Below are 26,396 nucleotides of genomic sequence, written 5' to 3'. Positions count from 1 at the left end.
GGCATGAGAGCGCTTACAAGGTCAATTTTTGGATAAAACGGAGTCATGACTGTGGTCAAAGTCCCATAACGCCAACAAAAAGTATCGACTAAAGCTGATTTTCGAACTTGACCAAGGTAATAGTGGTATAAACATTTGGTATAAATTTAATGAAAATCTGTCAAAATTTGTAGGCATGAGAGCGCTTACAAGGTCAATTTTTGGATAAAACAGAGTCATTATTTCAGTCAAAGTCCCATAAGTCCAACAAAAAGTATCGACCAAAGCTGATTTTCGAACTTGACTAAGGTAATAGTAGTATAAACATTTGGTATAAATTTAATGAAAATCCGTCAAAATTTGTAGGCATGAGAGCGCTTACAAAAAAGTGTGACGGACGGACGCACAGACCCACGGACACACGGACACACAGACGGACGGACGCCCGGCATTTCTATGTCCCCGCTCCGCGTTGCGGCGGGGGACAAAAATTGATACTGAAAAAATGGCTTTAAGGATAATATTCAAAACATATTGACATATTGCTCAAGAAAAATACCCGTACTACAACATTTAGCAAATTTTAACACCAGACACAAAAAAGTCTCATGGACACGTTTTCTCATAACTAATTAAATGTGACAATTAAGCTAGCCCTTGAATTATGTTAAAAATATATTCATTTTTTTCATATACTAGCTCTCTTAAAATATCTATACAGTTGAGTGACTCGAAACCCTGGAGTGTTGGCTCAATTTGCGGAATCTTATAACAATAAGTTATAAGAAATAAGTTCCTTCGTTAAACCAGTGACAATGGTTCACGTAAATTTGTCGATTGACAACAGGATGTTTTTTTAAGTGGCATTAACAGGAACAAATGCCTTTGTATCTATACTCTCACTCTGTATAATTATAAAATTCATCTCATATTGTGATGCTCCTTTTATAATGATACATCATTTCTGTGTGTGTAGCAGGAGTGCTTACTGCTCTCACCCAGACAAAGGGACAGTAACAACTAATGCTCCACCACTTAACTACTGAATACAAAATAGTACATAGGACTGTATAAAACTCAGGATGCACATGCAAGAGGGGATAAGTCATCTCTTAAACCCTCTTCATGAACAATGAGGAAAGCATTTTAAGCACACCTTTTAGTCACAATCTGACATGTCGTCCTATTTTTTAAACTATAGCTAACAAGGAGGAGAGCTTATATAAACAAACCTTATTTCTTATTCAACAATTTAACATAATCTGTCTTCCCCTTTTGTTTATCAAGGATGAGGCATTCGATCTATAGCACACCTACCCTTAAAGTTTAAAATGTCATTCTCTTCTATTTTAGTAAAAGGTGACATGAAAGAAACCTCATACACCTTTTTTTCTTTATCTTATACAGTTCACCATTAATTAGATATGTTTTTCTTTCTTTTTTCCTAATGATGGGACAAAATAGCACATCTTCCACTCACAATTGTTAAATATGTCTCCTTTTTTTTAAGCTGTTATGCACCATGAACAGATCTTTTATAATTTAGTAGCTGATGATTGGAGGGCAGGAAATGAAAACTTGATTGATGAAGTTTATGCAACTGTCATTTCATCCTCTCCATGACTTCCTTAATACAAACTCTGACAATAAGTAAGTCAGGACACGAAAATTTAAAAATAATTAGTGTCTGATTATTTAGACTTTTATATGAAAAATTTCCTTAAAATTGTCATTTATCAATATGGTTTATCAAAATATATCATCCTTGACCTGATTTTTTAATATAACAGGTCATAAAATGATTATAGTATGCTTCATTTCAAATTGAATTGAGATTAATTTTCATATGTATATATAAAATGTTGAATTCATTAGCATGTATGCAGAAAATTGATAATCAAACCTCTGTCAGAAGGAAATGTAAATAATACAATATACAAGGATACTGTATGTAAAAGAGAATAAAAGAATTTCTATTAAAGAATAAACAATATGCAGAATAAGAAAAAAATTTCCTCAACATGTATACTGAATGCCAAAAATTCAATGGAAATGTACCACCAAACCATAAAATACTTGTACTAAAAATTATATTTTAGTAATAAAAATGACTAAAATTTCCTTGGTACTGAAAGGACCTGTACCTGATTCCTCGATGTCGAAGTCATCACACAGATTGGTCAGTTTGATCTCTGGGTCCGTCTCTCTGGCGTCAATCAGCAGGGTCCCCACCCCGAGGCCGGTCTGCTCCAGGTAAACTGTCCCTGGACCCCCAGCAGATGCTGTAAATAAATAGGGAGAGGGTTGGTAAACTGTACACTGCATCATCATTTGTTTGCAAAAATAAAAAATAAAATTCAGTCCAAAAGTTTCACGGTGATAGAACCATGGATGTTTTAACAATTGAACTTTGAAATGATTAACAAAGATGGTATGCCATAGCTTTAGTAATAATGCCTAGTTTGAAAAGCTAAAGAATAAAAGTCCACGCCCAAATGTTGCACTGGCAAGACATTCCATATACATGTATATGGTTAACATTTGATTCTGGTAATAACGACAAACTTTTGTAATTTTCAGATTCTACAGAACTCATTTTCTTGGCACAGGAAAGACCATTATCGGAAACCATCTCAGTCAATCTCGCTCTAAAGAGAAGCGAGACTGACTGTGGGTTTCCAACAATGAACAAGACAAACTGTGAACACTGTCACTGATGTAGAATTGTCATAAGTGATTAAGAATATATCAGTTTTTTGTAAAGGGACATGCAAAACTTAAAACTATTTGTTTTTTGTTTGTATACTGTAAATTCCTAATTAAACGTGAGGAATTAATATCAGCGTAAAATCGCGAGAAGCTCATCTCGCGAATTCTAAAATCGCGCTTTTAATATTCCGACACATGTAAATTACATGAAACTATTATAAAATTTCGGCATTCGTGATTTTATGTTCTCAAGATTTGATGGAGAATTGCTGAATTGCGGAATTACCGGTAAGTACTCGCGTAAAATAAGGATTCTTTATGAAACAATCCTGGTCCCTATTAGACTTACCTTTGGTTATTGTTTGGCATTGCGTCGGTGGTCGAACAAGTCTTGCAGCATCAACTACAATAAAGCAGAGTCAGCCTATGTATTACAAATGCAACACAATTTAACAGAGTACTTAACCTAGAAAAAATTATATTAATTGAAAAGGGTTTCATTGTTTTTTGTTGCTTGCTGTGGTACAGATTATACATGTACTTACTGCTGGTATAATGATGATGCAATTACAATAATGATGATGGAAGTATGATCTGCCAAAGTGGCAGGGGTGCTGATTTGTAATGTATAATGTTTTTTGCAGTGCTATGAATCTTAATAGTGTTGAAGACCTCGTAAGTTGTTAGAACTTGTTCCCTTACCATTTTTATATATATCTTACATATTTACAATAAAAAATGTTCAATGCAAATCAATAGTTGTTTTTTTTTATGGTCAAAAACAGTTGAATTAATTGCCATTGAAGATATAAATATCAATTTAATATTGTGGCATATCTTACTTGAACAATAATTTATTTTTGTTCAATGTATCAAGTTTGAAAATTATAAACACTTGCTATCAACTACCTGACAGATCTTTAAGAAAAGGATTTTAAAAATGCAAAAGAATTAATTCCTAGGATTTTGAGTCTTTGTACCTGGTGTGTAGCCATATATCCTGCCTGCTAGACCAATGAGATTGTACCACGTAACCGGAATCAGGCGAATCTTTGTGGTTTTGACTGCCACAGGGAGAGTGTGATGTACCACTGTTGATGCATCCACATTGGCAGAGAATCCACTGGATGGGAAATCTACGTTCTCCTGGAGAAAATAATGGTAAAACAATTCAGATACAACTACACAAAATTGGACTTTTTTTGAGCTACATATGCAGTAAACCAAACACATTCCAGAAACTTTTGCAAGGTTTGAGATACCTAAATCGCCAGGGATATTTCTCAGTCCTCTAATAAATCACATTTTCCTGTTTGTTTATATGCTTATCCCCCAAATAGTAATTAAGTCACTGGAGAGAGCAACATTACAAAATAAAGTTGTCAGAAATAAAAGTTGGATTTGCAGAATATGCTTGATATATGAGTAAAAGAGAATGATATGGCCATCAGGCAACATTCCAACTCAGATCCCATATAAATTTTTACATTAGCACTTATCTCTTTTAAAATCATTTCAAACCTGTTTTTTTTTTAAATTCAAAGCAATCAAAATTTACACACCCACATAGCAGAAGTGTCATTGTAGAACAGGAACTTTATCTTGGTCACCCAGGAGTTGCTGTAAGTATCCCCCTTGGTATCGAACCCTGTGACATAGTAAGGCTCTGAGAGACGAAATTCCAGATACTGGTTGCCGTTTGTGTAATATGGGCTCCATGATTTGGTGGTTGAAGTGTGGTCGAGATTTCCATAGATGTATGAATACCCATTTCTGTTACGTGTTGATGCCATAGAGGAAATTTTGGCAGTTCCTACATCTCTACCTGTGCACAAATTAAATTATCAAACAAGATTTAAATATATTTATTGATAAATTTTGTTCTATAACTTCTGTTAAATCAATATAATCGACACCAATTTCAAAAATTAAAAATTCAATCGCTGCAGAATTCAAGCTTTACGAAAAAAAAAAATGGGTTAAGCAGACTGCATGAGCAACTTTTGGCTTTGGTCTTGATACCTACCTCCAAGTCCCCCCGCACTTATAATGGTGCCCGTGAATCTGTCGTAAATGTGCCTCGCCGAGACACGCCCTCCCCCGCCACCTCCCCCACTGCCCTGCCCGTCACCCCCATTGGCTGAGATGACACCGGTCCCCTCGATAAGGTTGGTGACGATGTTTATCGACCCCCCACTTCCACCACCGCAGTCAAAACCAGACGCTGCAATCCCATTGGCTGACAACAGCCCATCAATCTGTACCGAGACATCTGAGTGGATGTAAATGTTGCCGCCTCCGCTGCCACCACATGAACCACCGCCCCCGCTTCCGCCTGAGTTTGGGTTCCGGGTACTGGGGTAGGTCGCCGCCTGAGACTTATTCAGATATTGTCCGTTCCCAGGAATTCCGCCTCTGCCGCCGAAGGAACCTGAAAATCGAAATGTATGTACAGTCAAACCTTGTTATCTCGAACACGAATAAGAAACGGCCAAATCGTCTCCCGTGAGACTGAGTCTGACATCATCATGATTATTTCGTGCAATCCGTGATTTTTCTTTGGTCGCTGTAGGTTTCGACCAATCGATAAACAGGGCGTGAAGATTTTAGTTCTGTCAGTTTCAGCCGCTGTATATTTCGACCAATCGATAAACGGGGCGGGTAGATTTCAATCTGGCTGTTTCTATAGAGCTATGAATTAACAATAAGTTTCCGTAAGAAATAGTGGAAATAATACTTGGTAGATGTAAATATACTATATTTAAGATTTTTAAAGTCTGTCAAATCACTTCAACGTATCCATGTTATTGTCCTATTGTTAATTCTTTATTTACACCCACCCAGTAAATTCAAAATATACAATAGGACAGTTTTTCAGATATTGATGTTCTACATGAATGACTAGCAGCTTCGAACCAAAGAAATTTATTTGAAGTAAAAGAAGCATGGTCAGTCAGTTAAAGATGTTCGTCAGATAGATATAAAATGGTTTGATTTGTTTTCATTTTCTGGTGTTCTTAGCCCCTGTAAATAAATCGCTGTACTAGTATTTGCTTCGTATTTTTCACATTCTGAGATTGCATTAATGACCTTATTAGTTGACTTAAAATTCATTTTTGAGCATAGTGTTTACTTAAAGCCTCCTGGTTTATGGTTACATGATGTTTAAATAACAGACACACGTTGTTCGAAAACGTTTTGTATTCTTATTATTACTTTTTTTAATATTCAACGAAATTAATTAATTAGTGTGATATTAATTCATATTAATTTTATATTGTCAGTTGGTACTGAATAAATAAATTTTATCATGCCGAAAGTGTTTACCGCCAACCGATGTTATAATAGTACATTTCCCCCTAGCCATCTTTTCCCCGGAAATGGCTATAAAGCAGTGTTGCTTACCAGAAAAATAGCCATATATATATATATATATATATATATATATATATATATATATATATATATATATATATATATATATATATATATATATATATATATATATATATATATACTAGTAGTAGATTTTCCACAACTGAAAGCTATCTATTTACATGTAGTAGAATTTCTCTCATTTTTATACACTGTCCATTTATAAGCATGCGCTTATACGGTACTTTGTCACAAGAAAACCCGGGGGGGGGGCTGCGAAACGACACCGTATTTCGAAAATGAAATTTCATCAGTTGGTCAGTAATTGGTCCAATAAACTGGTTAGTCTCTCCATGGACGTTGTTTAAATCAAACACATGACTATTTAAAACATAAATTAAAGATCGCTTCTTTTTCTTCTTTGACGCTGGAGTATTTGTTCAAAAGGGGTCAACACGTTTCATGTTAACAGATTTGTTTAAAGTTAAATATTTAGACTGGTCTAATAAGAATTATGTTAATGGAAAAGTGTAAATGTACATTTACACGCACACAAATCTCAGTAAATAGGACCCATTCTACATACATGTAGTTTACTCATTACAAGTATATACGTCTGTTGGTAAGTGAAGTGATATGTTTGTTTAAGAGAGAACTAACTGCTGCCCACAGTTATCGGCATTTGAAATACGTTGCAATCAACGCACTTGTTATAAATATAAATCTATATAGAGTATGATTAAAACTTGATTTGCGTGTTTATGTTTTTTCTTACTTAATTTACCATTGATTTTATAATTGTCTGCAGATTAAAAGGTTTCATTAAATACTTTATTTAACCAATTGTTAAACAAGTGAAAAGCTGTCAATGTGACAGCAAACCGGGTTTTCTTTTATTTGAACTGTATCCATAATCCATGTCAACCCGTATCCAGTGAAATGGAGTACCCTATATGCAATATTTTGCCAAAAAAAATGACTAAGTTCAAAAGCTGGTATTTTTTTTTCAGAAATCTAAATCCTAGCAATGTGCATACCTCTGATATATGTATAATTAATCTGCAAAGGAACAACTTCCTATCTTGAGAACTGTAGGAGGAGTTATCCGTATAATGAGGGTATCCTATATGCAATATTTTGCCAAAAAATGACTAAGTTCAAAAGCTGGTATTTTTTCATAAATTATCGGAAATCAAAATCCTAGCAATATGCACACCTCTGTTATATGTACAATTGATCTTCAAAAGAACAACTTCCTATCTTGAGAACTGTAGGAGGAGTTATCCGTACAATGAGGGTATCCTATATGCAATATTTTGCCAAACAATGACTAAGTTCAAAAGCTGGGTTTTTTTCATAGATTATCGGAAATCAAAATCCTAGCAATATGCACACCTCTGATATATGTACAATTGATCTGCAAAAGAACAACTTCCTATCTGGAAAACTGTAGGAGGAGTTATCCGTACAATGAGGGTACCCTTTTGGCAGCCTCCCGCCATTTTCACCATTTTCACCATTTTAATAACCGGATTTTTCCGTAGGAAAATCCGGTTAAAAATTAACGAGATAAACATGTATATATACACAATATGTACACCTGAAATAAATAAGGTTCGTTATAAGCATAACCATATATGTTATTGTATGGTCACGGATTATAATAATAAGAAGATTAAAACGGTCATTGACGAGTTTCGAACGCGCACAAAAGATGACAAAGCCGAGTGAGAAGCGAGAATTACATATACAATGTACTCTGAATTGAAGGAAATTGAAGTGTTTATGCATTTTCATCATTTTTATGGTTTACACGTAGACAGGTTTTCAATTAACATTTGCTCTTAGCATTCATTGATTTATTGTGTCTTTGCTATGAATAGGCTTTTGTGGAACAGTTGTTGAGTTGCAATGACATGCAGGGTGCAGAAGATAAAATGACAAATCTTTGAAATCACAATATGAAACTGTTTTGTTTTTGGAATCCAGGCAGTATCATATTTTTCTCAGTTATTTTTTTTCCACAGTGTTGGAATTCCGAAAACAATTAGCTATTGTGCCGCCATTTTCATACCAAATGAACGAAAACCGTGCGACATCTTTTGTAATGTAGATTTCTTTATTCTCCTTATTGGCAGCCATCGCTATATAATCAATTTAAAGATACAACGGATAATATTTTGTTCTGTTATGCCTCTAAACAGTAAACGTCTGACACAGAAGTCTACATTCATGTCCATTGTTAGCTGTCAGTTACTTCATGTTCTGTCTAATACGGGTACTTCTGACAGGACCTGAGTACAGTTGCACTAAATGATATAATCAAGGTCGTCCCTCATAGGTACAGATGCACTGTGTTTTGCACTATATATATGAAGTGCAGTTGTACTTCATAGGGGACAAAGATATTGTAATAATAAACAGACATGATGGAACAACTTTAGTAAAATTTTTTTTTTTATTTCTCCGGTTTAATTTATTGTCTGCTAAAATTTTCAATCATCTTAATGGAAAATATAAGACATGCTAGAAAGAAAAAAAACCCAGGTTCCCTTCCTCTTCATAATTACTGTATACGGGGAAATATTCGCCCCCGTTTTATTTTCGCCCCTCGTTGCCAGTGGGCGAATTTACAACTGGGCGAATTCCGATGTTTAATTCCGGTATTATCTTTCTTCAAACACAACTGCATTTGGGCGAATTGAATACAGGGCAAAACTGTTAGCAAGTGTAGGAGGGCGAAAATTAAACGAGACGAAAGTAACCCACTGATGAGTGCTTTGTTAAAACGCACTTTGAAATAAAAATAAATAAATCTGTGAAAAAGTCAACGCACTTTGAACATCTTTGTTTAAAAGTGTATTAATATCGGTCATACCAACGCATTTGGAAAAAAAATCTCAAAGTGCGTTGTCTTGGTCTCAAATTGAACGCACTTGGAACATTTTTTGTTCAAAGTGCGTGTATTTGTTTTCAAAATGCGTCGCCACAGTGCTTTACTGTTTTCAATGTAAAATACCGACTTGTCATTGTCATAACCTCTTTCGTTTTCTCAGGAGTAGATATACGGTTTACATTGAAAAAAAAGGCCTACCAAGTTCATGGCCATGGCATATACGCCTTTAACAAATTGAATTCGACCGTGAAGTATGCGTTCCCGTTTTTATTCATGACTTATAAAACTCGGCATATTCTTTTATGGGTCATCGCATAAGTAATAATATATACCTACTATATGATTTTTTAAATCTTTTTTTTAACTTTATTATATCAAAAACCAAAAAGAAAGTTCTCTCCTATCTTCTAGAAAAAAAAATCAAAATACAGTTTCCTCAATCAATCGAGTTGTCTGGGCACTTAAGATTTTGAAGAGTAATCGATTGTAGTGATGGAATTTGTTGTTTTCAAAATTGGGACGATTAATTGGGTTTTTCTTTTAAAAAATGAAAACTATTTCTGAAAATATTAACACCATTTATTAGCGATGTCATGATATGTACCTACTAATTCTATTCAAAATCATGGGACAATTTTCTTAAATTTTAAATGTACTATTTTATGCGATTAAAATGCAATAAAGAAGTCATAATAATCTTAATTGAAAATGCATTGAAATATTGAAAAATTGCTGGCTAGATTTCATTACGCTTTAAACATGTACAAGCGTAGTGTTTTTTTTTTTTTTTTACAAATCAACTTTAATGCGGTTTTAACCGCCCATTTCAATTTTGATACAAATGACAAAAAAAACTTGCAATTGTTTTTCCTTCCTTTATTTTACTAACTTAAAAATGTAACTCTTGAAGTAACCGACAAGTATAGACATGTTCAATGACAAAAACATAAAATCCCGTTCGTAATTCAAGAAAGAGTCGTAAAAATCAAATCATTCCTTTTAATTTCAATGAAATTATTTCAATTCAATTTAAGTTAACGAAATCTCCCTCTTTCTCTCTTGACTGATTTAAAAGCTCTGTCTGAATTAGAAGTCATCAGGCTTTTACAACAAAATGACACTTATTGCTAACCTCATACTTGTCTCGCCAGTCAAGTGACTGTATCCTTTGGCTGAATTGAGTCTATTATTGACCACTCCTTTTTTTTTTGTATTTTGCCTTTACAGCTATATTTTGATAAAATCCTCAATTTACGTTCATATTACTATCATAACGGAAATTCTATAGAAAATGGTTAAAATACACGCGTTTTAAAAAGATAGGGTATGTTTATTTATGTTCATGGAGAAATGTGTTATTAAGTCCAGTAATGAGCCTGTCGACGCTGGGTCAGAAATCTTAAAAAACGCTACTACTGACCACGATGCGTCAGATCATTAGTATGCACTTGATCGCATTTACTTATTAGGAGGAGAATGTTGTAGCGCAGTGTCCGTGCGTATAAAATGGGGGTGCGGGAAACACAGCTCTCCAGTAGTCATCTGGAAGCTGTCTTTTGCCTCCTCTTTTTGTACAGGGAAAGGGCTACTCCCCAGGTCGAGGAGGAGATAAATCTGGGTTATATAACGTGGCACAGGCAGCGCCAGGTGTCTGGTCAAGGACGAATAAGGTCCCGAGGATCAAATCAACTGAAATATCGTATTGAGCGAAGTCCTAGTACGATATTAAAATGTCATATTAAATTAATAAAAGAGTAGTCATCTGGAAGCTGTCTTTCTGCCTCCTCTTTTATACAGACTGGGACACGGGCTACTCCCCGGGTAGAGGAGGAGACATTCCAGAAACACCTTGGCTAGGGCACCCGCCAGGTGTGGCATGTCGGAATGTTGGATCTCGAGGATCTAGATAAATTAAATATCATAACCCTCCATATCACCCCTAATGGACTTTTATAAAATAGTAGTGGAGGCGTTATGATATTACGCAAAGATAATCATACACGTGTATTTGATTCTAAATACCTTTTGTGGTGTTTTTTTTTTTCAGAGTCATACTAGTTTTAAACATATTACATATACTTTGAATAATTGCTTTAATTATTTAAATTGAATAAAGTAGTGCACTGTGTTTGATGACTAGTATGTATGTGTTACCTTGTCAAGAAAGAATAATCAATCTTGTTGTTATATTCAGTGGCTTTTTAGATCACAAACGGGGAAAAAAATAAAACACGCACCTGTCCATTCACCAACAACCCCCATCCCATCCCCGCCCCGAAAACCACGGGGAATACAAAAAAAAAACCCAACCAATTAACCAAATAACCCCAAAGCAACGAAACAAATCACTTTGAAACAGAAATCTAAGGGAGGGAAATCTTTAGTTACCTCCAGATCCGTCTGGAGTCCCTGCTCCGGGTCCATTTTCCGCGCCGTACCCGCTGCCGTCTGCACGGACGCTACCACTCGCTCCGATGAACAATGCGCTTACGTTCAGAGTCAGACGGCCATTTCCGGTCACTTGCACCCTCCCGTCGACCTTGACCTCGCTCAGAGCATAGTGACCCACGGGGAGGACACACTCCTCTCTCTCCCCCACCAACAGTCTGTCACCGGTCGTGTTACAAATGCTGGACGATATTCCCGGTAACCAAACCAATACTAACAGCAGGAATACGAAAATCCCGCCCGAATTTTGCTCCATGATTTTTTGTTTTTAACAATACATTCAGATTCTATGTGCCTACTCCTCTTGAGGTGTAGGCGATGGCTTAATAACGGGATTCTTTTCACCGGGCAGCTTTAAATGTACATGTTGATCCCTTAAAATCTAGTCACGTGATAGAACACTTTATACTAACCGGGAAGTTTAATAGAAAACTGCGTAGATGCATTTTGGCAGGCAGAAAATATGTGTATATAAGCTAAGATTCCAAAATTGCAAAAGAAGACAGTTTTGGTATTTCAAAATACCTTACCATTTTGCATATATATATATATATATATATATATATATATATATATATATATATATATATATATATATATATATATATATATATATATATATATATATATATATATATATATGTGTGTCATCGATGTCTTAATACCAACTTTTTTATTTTTGTCAAAAATTCTTATCAGATCAAAAAGCATATGATTCAAAGAGCTAATGGAAGTGGACCAAAAAGTGATGTGTGCATTAAAAAGCAACAGAAATTGATTGCGCGTTTGCGCGATTGCGACATGGTGAACAACAAATAGTGAAAATGGAGCTACACGCTATCTAATAAGCAAATTTAAGAGTATATGTCTATTATACACGACCATGCAGAAAAGCTTTTAAGAAAAAGAAATGTATACATCGCGAATCATTTTAGATTTTGAGATTGTTATGATTTTATACTGTAGATTTTGACGGACACTTTCTTTAACATCATATCGTCCACCTGATTACATAACAATGTAATAGCAATGTAATAAAACTCCACGACACTGGACCCTTTTAGCTATACTTAGTATTAAATTACAGCAGATGCATACGTGAAAAATAACAGATGCATACGTGTATTTATGTCTTTTAAGAACATTTATTTGTTGAACTGTAAAATTAAGAATAAAAGTATATGCAAAACATGAAGACAACAGGAGTGTGAAAAGTGTGAACAGAAAAATAAACATGCGGAACAACAAACAACAACAACAACAGAAGAAGAAAGACCGACGTCACAAAAACCCATGATCATTTTGTCTAAATTGTCAAACTTTTTAAAAGTGTGTGTGAAATTGCTTGATTAGAAACCGTAGCAAACGTCCATAGCATTTATAACAGTACTGACTGTCCGTCGAATCCATAAAACTCTACATTTGTCTCTAACAACACCAAGGACATTTAATTCTAGTTTGGACCTGTTGTCGCCTGCCGTGGGACAGTGAATCAAGTGCGCCCTAACCTTTTTTTTCTTCCTTAGATTCATATTTACCTGTTTACATTTGCACGGTAATCAAGATCGAACACGGATTTTTAATCAAATTCCAGAGAGAAAAAAATCCCCTGAAATTTTCCGTATCTATTTCACATACAGTGTACTTTTGATTATTTGCACTTACATTTTTCTGTAGGCATCTTGCTCATGTTTTTTGTTTGTTTATTTAAAATCCTATTTATTTGTAATTTGGTTTATTTCTTTCAAACTATGTCAATGGTATATGGAATATAAAACAATATTGCAGATATACAAATTAGTTAAATCAGTTAAATAAAAATTAAGTGTTTATCACATAATGGACGTATTTGAAACATCTTTAGAACTAGGTTATCTCGCTGTCCAGTTTAAATTGGAAGTTTGTGGTTACAGGTTCTGTGTTAATTGTGTAAATCTCTGGAGTTTTGTTAATTAGTCCATACCGAAGAAAAACCATATGAGTTAAATGCAATCACATATCTCAGCTATGAAAGATCCCTTATAAACTATAATTAATAAAATTAACGTTACATGACATAAATGTGTTAGCTTACAACAAACGTTGATTAAAGTGTCTTTCGTGTGTTTTTTGAATGGTTGTGTACATACATGTGTATAAACAGTCTTTGTTTAACATAATGAATAAGTTATTAAAATAAAGTAATATACCGGTATTTCACAGAGTTAGCTATCTTGGTAGTCCCTTCGGTCTAATTATAGTTTTCGGCATCCTTTTGGGATTAACTTAAACTATCGTGTTCCATTAAACACACTTTAAACTGCATAAAAAACTTTGATTTATTTGTTACTTACAAATTGAAGACAAAAATAAGGGTGGACTTTTAAAAAAAGGACACAAATTTACAAAACAGGATCGGGATAAAGTGAGTGCATAAATTTTATGTTAAAAACATCTATCATATTAATCTCTGATGCACAGAAATTGCGCTTCGGAATTGGTAAATAGATCGATGTGTGCAATAAACGGGATAACCCACCACTGGAGCACGTAGTGCCGCAAAATGAGGACAGACTCTGAAAAGTTAACAAACAAACAGAATGTATAGATAAATAAATAAATAAATAAAAATAAATAAACGAATGAATGGATGGGTGGAAGGATGGATGGATGGATAAATATTATAAAATGAATAAATGAATATAAAGGGGCGGAGCAGTTGGCTTTGCCAATATACAAAATGAAAAAAGCGTTCATTAAAAAGGGAGGATTTCCCAGTTGTTTCTACTGTCTTTTAGTAATTAACAATTTTTTAATTGTCAACGAGTCCATGACTCATTGATTTCATCTCAAATTCCTGTTGACTATCTTAATAATTGGAAATTACTCAAAATTGTTCAACTGTAATTCAGGATCAGGTTGACTCAGATGACATGTTTGAGTTGTCTAAGGTCTGCTTTTCTTTCAGCCGGTACATTGTGTTAAATTTAATAAGACAGCGGTTTTAAACTATTAATTATTTTAATTACCGTATTTTTGCCTTTTTTTTCTTTTCATTTTTTGTTGAATGTTTAACCATGTGTTATAACCCTTGTATAACTCTTATCAATTACAGAATATTTATTTTTCTTCGTTCACATGTTATCAATTTATGTGCGTTTTCACCCTTACTTGTTCAATCATCAATTGTATGTTTGTTGATTAGACACATTTTTCCTTATTTCTGCTGTTCAGTCCAGTTCATTATTTCTCTCAGCACCATTTTAATCATATGATACACGAGGAGAATTATATAACATTCAAATGTATTTATCAATTGAGTCAGAAATACAAATTTGAAAAAAATAAATATATTTTTAGTAATTATAATAAAAGTGGGAGTTGTATATAAATTGAAACTCGTGGAAGACAGACCATCGCTTATAACATCTTTGTAAAAAGCAAACACAGTTGTCGTCAGATGCGAAAATTTAATCACATTAGGTCTAATCGAAAGTGTTTCATCTATAAACTTATTCTGAACATTTTGTCTTACAGAGAGAACGAAATCCTTGATTTTCCCCTCTTCCCAGTTAAATTAGTTGATGGTGATTTGAAGTACGAAGTTGTACAAAATTTTTATTCCAAAATTTCAGGCACCGTAAATTACGCAAATACTTCATATGTTTAAAATCAAAAATTTGATGTAAAATTTTTTTATATGTTATTCCCTTTGATGAATTATTCATATAATTTTGATATATGACGTAATAAAGTTATTTCCCGATAATAATCATTTTTTTTTGTTTAAGATCACTGGTGGAGAAAGTGACCTCCCCTTTTTTGTCCAAGAGCGCTTCTCATCAATAATAGGGAGAAGTCTTGAATAAAGATAAAGGGTTAAGATTATTGAGGTTTTACGTCCGTGCGCTTTTAATATAAAATTGGAAAAGTGACCGACACGCGGACGCGAACACTGTTTGTCGGAAATACGATTTTATAAATTTGGTCAATGAAATTCTTTATATATGGGTGTGATAAAGCTTACATATGAATACATAAATATTCTGTACTATTATGTGTTGAACATATTTTATTGACTAATGCCAAAAGGATTGGACACAAGTTCCAAAAACTTAGAATGTCCTCTCCTTGTACATAATATATTACAGTGCCATACAATGCCAGTTAACATTGATAACAGTTATAAAACATGTAATGAAATACAAATAAATCATTAGTTTTAAATCTAGAATTAGAATTAGGTTGGATAAGAAAGTTATGCAAATAATTTAAAAACTTAGATAAATCTACCACACTTTTGTATAAATGTATGAACTTCTTTAAATATTTTTATGTTTTCATCATAAGATAAAGTGTTGTCACCCCAAAGTAACAAATGTACATCAATGATATTCAAAAAGTTCAGTGATAAAAGATTATACATAAATGATTGTCTTAATGATGAATATTTTTTACAAACGAAGAACAAGTGATGTGCATTTTCTAAACTTCCACATGAACACATTGGGTTGGTTATTATGTTACACCGATAAAGATCACAATTGAGAACACAATTATGCCTTAATTTTTTATGAATGATATTCAAGAATCTTTTACCAAAAGAAAAATACTTAGGAGGTTTTGTATAATTGCTCTGTAGTGATTTCTTAAAAATATTTAACGAAGTAGCTTCCTTGGTATTATTATTCAGACTATTCCACTTACGAATAGTGTCAGGAAAAAATGACTTATTAAAAGCTTCTAATCTACATCTAGGCAAAGAATAGTTTGAGGAGTTTCTAGTATTATAGTTGGAAGTGACATTTCTAATTCCAGGAGTTATGTCTTTTAGATAAGAAGGAACAAGATTGTTATGAATTTTGAACATAGTAGATAATTTAAGGCGGTCTCGTCTCGTTATTAATGGTTCCCATCCTGTTTCCAAATATAGAGAATTTCTTGAGGCTATGACTGAAAGACCTGAAACTATTCTTGCTGCATAAAGTTGAACCTTTTCAAGCTTATCCATATCAAATTGGGTACATCCAGACCAAACTTCAACAGCATACTCTAGTTGTGGTCTTATAAATGATACATACATTTGTGCTAAAATATCTCTAGATACAGTAAATTTAAGTTTTTTAAGTAGACCAAGTTTTTTGTAAGCTTTTTTAACAATGATGTCTATGTGATTAGACCAACTTAAATTTGAAGATAACAATACTCCTAGATGCTTGTGTTGTGAAACATATTCCAAGGTACAATCATCAAACAACAAATTAGGAAATTTTTCAACATTTTTAAAACTAAAGAATACAACTTTTGTTTTTTGTGGATTAAATTCTAGAAGCCATTGCTTTGACCATTCCTTCAGTACATGAAGATCATAATTAAGATTATCTTCTATGACAGAAATATTGTTTGAACACTGTTGTAATGAACTATCATCAGCATAAAGTCTACATATTGATCTCATGTTTTCAGCCACATCATTTACATAGAGTAAAAACAATAATGGGCCAAGAACAGAGCCCTGGGGAACACCTGCATTTATGAATTGGCTGGAAGAGAGTTTGTTTTTATACATAACCTTCTGTGTTCTATTACTTAAATAGCTAATAAACCATTCAAGAATTGGCCCAGAGACTCCATACGATTTAAGTTTATGAATTAGACCCTTATGCCAGACCCTATCGAAAGCTTTTGAAAGATCACAAAAGATCATACAGCAGTAATTACCATCGTCAATACTTTTCACAATAGAATGATATGTTTCTAAAAGTTGGTAAACAGTTGAATGTCCAGGCAAAAAACCAGCCTGGTATTTATAAAATAAGTTGTTGGCGTGTAAAAAATTGCATAGATGTTTAAACAAGATTCTCTCAAAAATTTTACTAATACAACTCAGCAATGACACAGGTCTGTAGTTTGATGTGATAGATGGATCATCTTTCTTAAATAAAGGAATTACATGTGCCAATTTCCAGCAGTCAGGAAAAGTCTTAGATGTTAGTGATTTGTTGAATAGAAGACACAAAGGTTTTGAAATAGTTTCTTTGCAGGATTTGAGCATTTTGTGACTTATACTGTCTGGGCCTACTGCTTTATTAACAGGTATTACTGACAAAATGTCAAAAACTTCGTGTTCTTGAATGACAAGGTTTGAAAAATTGTCTGTACACTTGTGTTGCAAAATAGGTAAGTCCTTATTGTTATTATCTAAATTAGAAATTGAACTAAAGTATGTATTTAAAAGTTCAATCTTATCGTTATCTGAGAATGCAAACTTATCAGTGCCATTATTGTCTGTGTAATGCATAGGTGGTATTTCAGTTGTAGATTTAGTGTGAAAAACATCTTTCATCAACTTCCAATAGAGCTTTTGATTGTTTTTACTTGCATCACTCAAATAGGAATCAATATTATCATAATAATTCGAAATGGCATATTTTTTCATGTTGTTGACCTTATTTCTAAATTTCCGAAACAAATACCAATCTGAATCTTAGCAGGATTTCTGAGCTTTTTTTCTCAACCTATTTCTGATACGTATAGTTTTGCGTAAAAGTGAATCCATCCAGGGTTTATCATTTGGCCTAATAGTAACAGTTTTTTCTGGTAGACATTTGTGTATGATAGACATATATTGATGTGTAAAATTGTTTGCAGCAGTATTTATGTCATCTGTATTATTAATGATATTGCTCCAGTCACATTCTTTAATAAGATTGTTAAGTAGTATAAGGTTTGCATTTTTGTAGTCCCAAATTTTTCTTATGTATGAAATATTTTCATTTGAATTTTGTTGTATGTAAATGTAAGTTGCTTTGTGGTCACTGAGTGTATGACTAATAGTACTATTAAATGAGATCACTAAATCACGATCATGTACAAACGTCAGGCACGAAGCATCGTTTTTGAAAGGAGGGGAAGGCAGACTCAACCAACAAATCTTGACAAGCCAAATAAAGTTAAATCATTTTTTAAATGTAAATTATAGAAAAATCATTACCCCCCCCCCCTTTAGGCTACGTGCCGGAACGTTTAAACCGATGTTTTCTTGAATTAAAATTATAAATATATTCATATCTATATATTTTCAATTTTCAAAATCCCACCAATCACTTTTTTAGATGTCAAATGTTATGACGGCATCAAATACTGACTCATTTTTCTTAAATTCACAATATTTGTTTTAAACGTTACCTTTCAATCAAAGATACCCGGAACCTCTTGGGCAACACTTTTCATTTTACTGCATTTTTATCTTTATTCCATAGCACTCAATCTTTACAACTTTAGTTATCTTTGAAGTTTGAACGATACAATTTCTTTATACATGGCTTTAAAACAAAAAAGGCATTATGACACACACGTGTGTGCATTTGCATTGCAATTCCGTCGCGATGAATGTTGGTTTTTTTTTTTGGACAATGTACTCCAAACTAACGCGGTATCAGTCATTGTACAGAGATCAAATTACAAATCTTATAAAAAGTAATTTCAAAATTTACACCATGACACTATCCAATAAGAAAACAGTTCATTGAAAAAAAAATCGCCACTCACTTTATGGTTGTCCATGGCAATTATAGCAATACGCACCCAGAAACTCAAAGACGAAAGACCCCCCCCCCCTTTAAATTTTTTTTTTAAAAACTCCAAACAACGACCCCATCCCCAAAAACCCAATACCCTTCTTTGATAAAACTCTCTCTCTCTCTCTCTCTCTCTCTCTCTCTGACACAAATTACTAGTGTAATATATTTACATCTATACCGAATATGATTCCCTCTATTTTTTTTTAAGGAAACTTATAGTTATAGAAATAGAAAGACTGAAGTCTACACGCCCTGTTAATCGATTGGTCGATATCTACAGCGGCTGAAACAGACAGGAAACTGACAAAATTGAAATCTTCACGAAACCTACAACCTTCAATTGAAACCTACAGCGACCTAAGAAAAATCACGGACTGCACAAAATAATCACGATGGTGTCAGAGTCATACTCTCACAGGATACGATTTGGCTATTTCTTTAGCTAACCTACTTATGTACGTTAACAGTAATTTAGTGAATTTCACAAACTTTATATGATCAATTTATTGATTAGTTAAAACATAGATCTTAATATAAACAATAAAACGTTTTCTTTGATGATTCATGCGGGTTATGAAGGTAGTGAACATTGCAGAAAATTTTTACATAACCCGCTAAAGCTGGTTATGTTTTTTTTCTGCAATGTCGCTACCTTCATATCCCGCATGAAACATTAAAGAAAGCATTACATGTACATGTATATTGTTTAAACATGCATAGTAACCTGTGGATAGTGGATACTATGATGCACTATAATCATGCAACTCATTATCATTGAATACCAAAAACATTACATTATAAACAGTTTCTATTCAATTTTTAGACACGTATTACAACCACAAATAAGTACAGTAGATATTTAATTTGACTTAAGGGGATTTGTTCAAAGCACAAGTTGTGACACTTAATACTGATTCTAAATGCATGTTTACACAAACCAAAATATTAATAAATAAATACAATTCTAGAACATCTAAAATCATTGATCATGTCAGGAAGAATCTTAAAGATTCCCAGTTTCTAGATATGTTCCTGGGCATCACCGTGAATAATTTCCTGGTTGATGCTGTAACTTCTGCTTCTGATGCCGAGTCGACCACGCCTGACGACATGCGCAATGACGCCGAAAACAAACAGGGCCCCGATGACGCCTATTGCTATGTAGAACGCCTTCATGCCAGATGAGGACACGCTTCCGAAATCCTTTCCCTCAAACACAACTGGTTTTTCACTTACTCGTGTTGGCCTACTATCTGTGGTAGTTTGGTTGAATGACGTCACATCCTGTGTCATTGATGTACTTGTGGTAAAATTGTCGGTCCACGATGTAGTGGTGATGGCGGTGGTAGTGGTAGATTCCTCAATTTCTGAAGAAGTGGTACTGGTAGGTGGTGTTTTGATGGTGACTGTGGTAAAATTGTCGGTCCATGATGTAGTGGTGATGGGGGTGGTAGGGGTAGATTCCTCAATTTCTGGAGAAGTGGTACTGGTAGGTGGTGTTTTGATGGTGACTGTGGAAGTGTATACGTATGAGCTACCTTTTGTGCTGGATGACGATGATGATGATGGTGATGATGATGATGATGATGATGGTGATGATGATTCCTGGTCCGTGGTGCAACTCTCCTGAGAAATCACCGCACTCACCGGCTGTCCCCTCAGGGAGTCCGGAGACAAACACACCCCCGTCATGTTTAACATGGGGCCCGATGTCTGGGACTCGACCACAAACAGGCGACAGTCGCAGTGAAGTGGGTTTCCCTCCAAAATCAAGAACTCCAGGAAACGCGAGTGTGCTAGAAACCTCTCCGGGAATGTAGAAACGGGATTATTTGACAGATCCAACACGCGAAGAGATATGGCGTTCTGTAGAAGGTTTTGGGGTAACGTCGTGAGATTATTGTTGGAAAGATCTAGAATCCGCAGGTCTTTTTGATATTGGAGCACATCTTCTGGTATATAATACAAAATGTTGTTTCGCAGGTTTAATACTTGCAGCTTGCTCAGATCAGTGAAGGCCTTTGTGGAAACTTTTACAATACCATTGTAACTGAGGTCCAGTGATTGTAAGGAAAACAAGCCTCTGAATATCTTTTCTTGGATGTAATCAATAGAATTACCCGTAATGTTTAGACTTTGCAGAGTTTCCTTGAAGTATTCAAACGCCGACTCTGGAAGGCTGTTTAAATCGTTGTGCGATAGGTCCAGGACAGACAGAGAATTCAGCCCGATGAACGAGTCGTTCCTAAGTTCCTGTAGCCCAGAACTACTGAGATTCAAAGACTTGAGACTCCCCAGTTTGCTGAACCAATACGGCGAAATTCTTCTTACGTTACTGGTCGACAAATTCAAGTGGTGCAACGTTTGAATCTCGTCGAATATTCCTGAAGGTAAATCTTCAACCCCAGAGAGTGTTAAGCTCTCCAGCCGCTGCTGTCCCTGCAGTATGTCCCTCGGGAGACTCTTAACTCCTTGGATGGTTAGTCTTAGCAGATGCCGAGGCATGGCGTCAGCGGACGGATTGGAGAAGAGATGTACTGGCAACGACTGCAAGCTTTCAAAATGAAGACGAAGTCTTCCCAGCAAGGACAGGCCATTAAACATTGATTCACTCAGTTGGGTTACCTTCGGGGCGAATATTGTTAAGTCTGAAAGATATTTCTGTCCAAAGTGCAATATTCTTGCGGGAATAGTTTCGGAAGATAAAAATCTTAAATTCAGGGAACTTATTTTTAAGTTTGAAAATATGTTTTCTGATATATTTGATTGGGAAAATGTGATTTCTAGAGTTCTTAAAGATTCAAACCCCAGGAAAGCATTGTCGCTGAAATACTCAGCCTCCAGGCCCCTGATTGTGTCCAAATGCTTCAAGTTAACCAGAGAACCGGGAGAAAAGAATTCTAGTTTGTTCCCTGTAAAATCGATCTCTCGTAAAAGCGGTCCTCCTGACAGAAATTCAGACGGTAGTGTTCTTAGAGAAGTGTTTCTTATCCTGAGCGACAGTAGATATTGAAATCTAGAAATATTCAGCTGCGTGACCCCCTTTAAATTGTTGTTGGACAAATCCAGAATGTAAATCGGAGCAGTGATGTTGGGCGCATCAAAGAGGTCGAGGCCCGAGCAGTCGGCAGTCCAAACAGCCCTCCCCCGCCACGCTGTATATGAGCATCTACAGGGAGAGCACTCTTCTTTCTCAGTAGATACCGATAAAAGCAGTGGGATCATGCAAAGGGAGATAAATCGCCACAAAGTTATCCTTCCTTTTACCTTAAACACAAACAGAAAGAAACTTGTTTTGAGAGGTTATGACAAACACAGTGTATAAAAGACAAAACTTTGACTAAACTAGTGGTGAAATAAGATATACAGTAGATTGTTTAACATATAATTTTGTATTTATCTATATAGTTGATACAAAAAGATTTTATCGGTGAAGATATGACGTCGATAATCCAGATAAAAAATTTACGAATTCGTAAAATTTTGAACGACGAATACTTCAAATTTTCTCTTAGTTTATAGATGCATTTAGCATTTACAAAAATAATAGTACGTTGAGTTGATTTGAAAAGTTATTATACATGAAAAACACTATAATCTACCTACTGTCTGCTGCATTTTTGTAATACTATTTACTGTAAAACTTTGAGTAGAAAATGCACCTTCTTTTCAAAAGAGTTCTATAAAGAAACATAAATCTGACTCCAGGCCATAAAAATTCTAAATTGAACAGTCTTATATAGGATAGCAGAAAAGTGGGACTCACATTGCTTGATAAAGTTTTTAAAACGAAAACAGAACAAGTTAGTTGCGCGGATTTAGAGTTTTCCCCTTTGGTATGGAGGTGGTAGTGGGTACATGCAAGTCGAGGGATAATTTTGTTCTCCGGGGAAGGGTTTGGAGCTGGATCCCCCTGACCATCCTTATCCCCCAATCTAGATTCGCGTGAGTCAAGTTGAACAAAGAAGAGAGGCACACAGTCTTATGTATTTCACGTAACTTCGTAGAATAATTTGAATTCATATTAATTAAGGATCGTTCGACTGTTTTCCTTTCGTCGTTCAGGCTTCATGAGGCTTGGCCCAATCAAAATTATAAATTCTGTATATAAAAAACGACCGATATATACGCATAATAATTGGCATTTAAAGGGTTGGGTGGTCATGGTCATTTTTAAATTCATTTATTGGTTCACCAAATATGTTGGCACACTGAATCATGTTGCATTATATGATGAATTTTTTGTTCCCAGTTGATAAATTACATACTTGCATATATTAATGAAGACAAATTATCCATATGTAACCATGAATACACCCCTCCCCCCCCCCCCCCCAAAAAAAAAAACACAAAAAAACCACACACACACCAAAAAACACAGAAACAAACAAACGAACCAAAAAACAAAACACCACCATTTCTGAGACTTGCATTGATACTATATGTCATACAATACTGACCATTTTTGAAAAAGATTACACTGGTGTTAGCTCTACACGTATATAGAAAGATTTTTGCTTTAAAAAAAAATAAGGGGTTAAATCTTGAAGTTTTAAATTCAAATTTTATTAAGTGACTGACGGAGAATTTGTTGGCCACCAAGTATCCTAATATTCAAAGTTTCTCAGTTTCCTTAGTACCCTGATATTCAGAGTTTCTTAGTTTCCTAAGTATCATAATATTCTCAGTTTCCTTTGTACTTTTTCGGCTTTGGAATTGTGACTTCTTCATCAGCACTGCCGTAATTCAGGGATGGGGTCGATTACATTCAAAAGAAATCGATTAAATTACAATCTTCACCGGCACTACCGTAATCCCAAAAGCCCGTCAAGCTATACATGTACTTAGTATGTATGTACGTACACATGTATTATCATCAATTTACAAACTTCATTTGTTTAAAATGCACGATTGTTGTTGTGCTTTAATATTGATGGATATTGAATATAAAACGATCAACATCTTTCAAGATTAGACATTCTGTCCACCCCCACCCCCTCAAATCTAATGTATTTTAAAAATCTACAACCAATGATAATAGTGCTTTGGCTCTCTAGAGATGCCGCATTTATAGTGTAATGACTTTATCGTTCGATGAAGGTTGGTTCTGCTTAGGTTTATCGTTTTAATTCATTTTTAGTTATTTTCATACAGTATACGTAGGTAAATGATAAATTTGATATAAATTTTGAGTTCATCAGTGTCACTGGATCATCGCACACAACAGTTGTATCGAACACGCTATCAATTTATGGTAATCAAAATGAAATCTTACTTTTTATCATATTTTAGTTTGTAATATGATTAGATAATATATAAACATGTTTTATTTTGAGCCGTTTTTTTTTTATTGTGCATACACTTTCAGTTGAATTGATGATATACGGCTTGCCATATCAAACACCTTTAAACACCTTTGTGACAATTAGATTAAGAAAAAGAGTACATGTTTATCTCTTCTTTAATTAAAAAAAAAAGTTGACGTCTAAGGTAAATATGAATACTTTAAATAAAGTAACCTGCTCACTTTTACAAGAAAGGGAATTGAATGAGGTGATTTATGCTCTCATCTGGATTTTATTTCGTTTTACCCTATATATTAAATTCATATTTGGTCTATTAAGCTTAAACGAAAACACTTATGACAAGAAAATAATTATAAGGATGGTCTGTTGATCATTAATATATACATAACTAATTAAAGGTCCCTTAATCTTGAAATCATGTGCACCTGTATCTGTGGCTGAGCAAAATATATTAATACCCAATAGACCAAAAAACAAATACAAATACATCCTGATGTGGTAAAATATATATTATTTATAATTTAGTTAACTTATTTGAGTATAACTTTCATACAATCTCATATGCTGTTACAATACAATCATGATCTATAACATTCACAAAATTTCATCAAAGAACCATAACACACAAAAGAAACAACGTATTAATTCACGTTAAACGTCACATAATAGAAGTCACCGAGGTCCGTCTAAACTTCATTCAAGATTCATGGATCCCGAAACTAGAAACTGGAATATAATGTTCAAGCTTCAAACATGTTCACAGCAATTTATTTACATCTTCCGATCAGTGGACCCAAAACAGTTGTAAGATGAAACACACGTCTAGTCTTTGTCACTGCTTTTACACCATTTATTCCTTGCAAGATATGATTAAAAGTAAGATGTCCCAAATGAAGTTATGCATACAGGGTGGCCAATCGCTACATCGCTCGCTTCCTTGCGTAGTAACCGAGACACGCACATATTCCCAGAATTCCAATAATAAGTCCAAGAACAAGCGCTATGGCGTCCCCGGCATCAAAAGCCTCGGCTCCCGGTAGAAAAAGGGATAAGAGAAAAATAGCAAGAGGAAGTCCAGCCATCATGTTATCCGCCATTTTGTTCCTATTGTGTGATATTCACGTGATTTATCATATGACCAAAAGGGAACTTAACTCTTACTATTTCGAGTTATCGAACGTGATACGTGGCAATTAAAATTTCGTTAAATTGATTGTTAAAAAAAACATATATTGTGAAGATGTATGCCCTTTAATTTTAATATCGACATTACACCCATTTCCTTACACCAATTTTTAATAAATCATTGCCATATGTCCGGTAAAATCGTTTTATCATTATGGATTTAATTTTTGCCGGTTACTTTAAACAAAAAATTATTAAACGTGCATGATTGGCATTTTCGCTTCGTTTTAATCATTATATTCCGTACATGTTCATGTAATTTCTTTTAAATGAATTTGCTTTTAATCCAGCGGTTTTTTTTCTTACATGTACTTGACATGTAAATTCCCTGGTGCATGACCTTGAAAAAATATCTCTGGGGAGAGGTAAATAAAGTGTATCTTCGGTCGACCAAGTGCCATTGAAAAAGAAATAATTACAAATTCGAAGCTATATCTATCACTCTGACACACTTGCCTCTGGTTGTAAAGATCGGGCACTATATTTAATTACGCGATAACAGTAGGATTCAGTCATCTTAGGTTGGTCATGTGTATTCTATACACGTGACCTTCGGAAACAACGGCTATAGACGGGGGTCGGGGAGTAAAATTCCGAAAAAAGGTATCGGATCCTTATCCCCTCCCACTTGGAAAATTCAAACTTATCAAAATTCACATAGTAAACCCCCGAAAAAAAAGGCCTCGAACAAACCAACCAACCCCCCACCCCCCCCCCCCCCCGGAAAAAAAAATATTCCTCGGACCCCTGGAACAAGTTTTCTGGAAGGCACATGCATTATTTGCAATCATCAGTATACATGTACATGGACCGCCCGGACTCTCACCCGGTTTATGATCTTGACCTTTCCACTGAGAGAAGAAACCATTCGTTTTCAAACATAAAGATAACTGATTTAATAAATTTTATTCGATATGAAAATTGTTCTTTTAATGA

At 34.5% G+C, this 26,396-nt stretch overlaps 2 protein-coding genes across 2 annotated transcripts in view; both read right to left on the bottom strand.

The window, feature by feature from the left end:
• Nucleotides 1-11,734, bottom strand: part of LOC128159904 (uncharacterized) — a 123,315-nt gene extending 111,581 nt beyond the window's left edge. The window contains exons 1-6 of the mRNA XM_052823128.1: nucleotides 11,348-11,734; nucleotides 4,715-5,119; nucleotides 4,251-4,513; nucleotides 3,669-3,834; nucleotides 3,038-3,091; nucleotides 2,124-2,261 (exon numbers count right to left, since the gene is read on the bottom strand). Of these exons, the coding sequence (XP_052679088.1) occupies nucleotides 2,124-2,261; nucleotides 3,038-3,091; nucleotides 3,669-3,834; nucleotides 4,251-4,513; nucleotides 4,715-5,119; nucleotides 11,348-11,663 (1,342 nt within the window). The 5' untranslated portion in view covers nucleotides 11,664-11,734. The remainder of the gene's footprint in view (nucleotides 1-2,123; nucleotides 2,262-3,037; nucleotides 3,092-3,668; nucleotides 3,835-4,250; nucleotides 4,514-4,714; nucleotides 5,120-11,347) is intronic.
• Nucleotides 11,735-19,686: 7,952 nt separating this feature from the next.
• LOC128160919 (toll-like receptor 3) lies at nucleotides 19,687-22,587 on the bottom strand. The gene is made up of 2 exons (XM_052824209.1): nucleotides 22,576-22,587; nucleotides 19,687-22,236 (listed from the first exon to the last, which is right to left on the bottom strand). Exons 1-2 carry the CDS (start codon nucleotides 22,585-22,587, stop codon nucleotides 19,990-19,992), a joined length of 2,259 nt encoding a protein of 752 aa, XP_052680169.1. The 3' UTR covers nucleotides 19,687-19,989.
• Nucleotides 22,588-26,396: the final 3,809 nt, after the last annotated feature.

This window comes from Crassostrea angulata, chromosome 8 (assembly GCF_025612915.1).
Source record: "Crassostrea angulata isolate pt1a10 chromosome 8, ASM2561291v2, whole genome shotgun sequence".
In the NCBI taxonomy this organism is placed as follows: Eukaryota; Metazoa; Mollusca; class Bivalvia; order Ostreida; family Ostreidae; genus Magallana; species Magallana angulata.
Note: the sequence above shows the minus strand (reverse complement) of the source record. Positions and strands in the feature narration are given on the sequence as shown.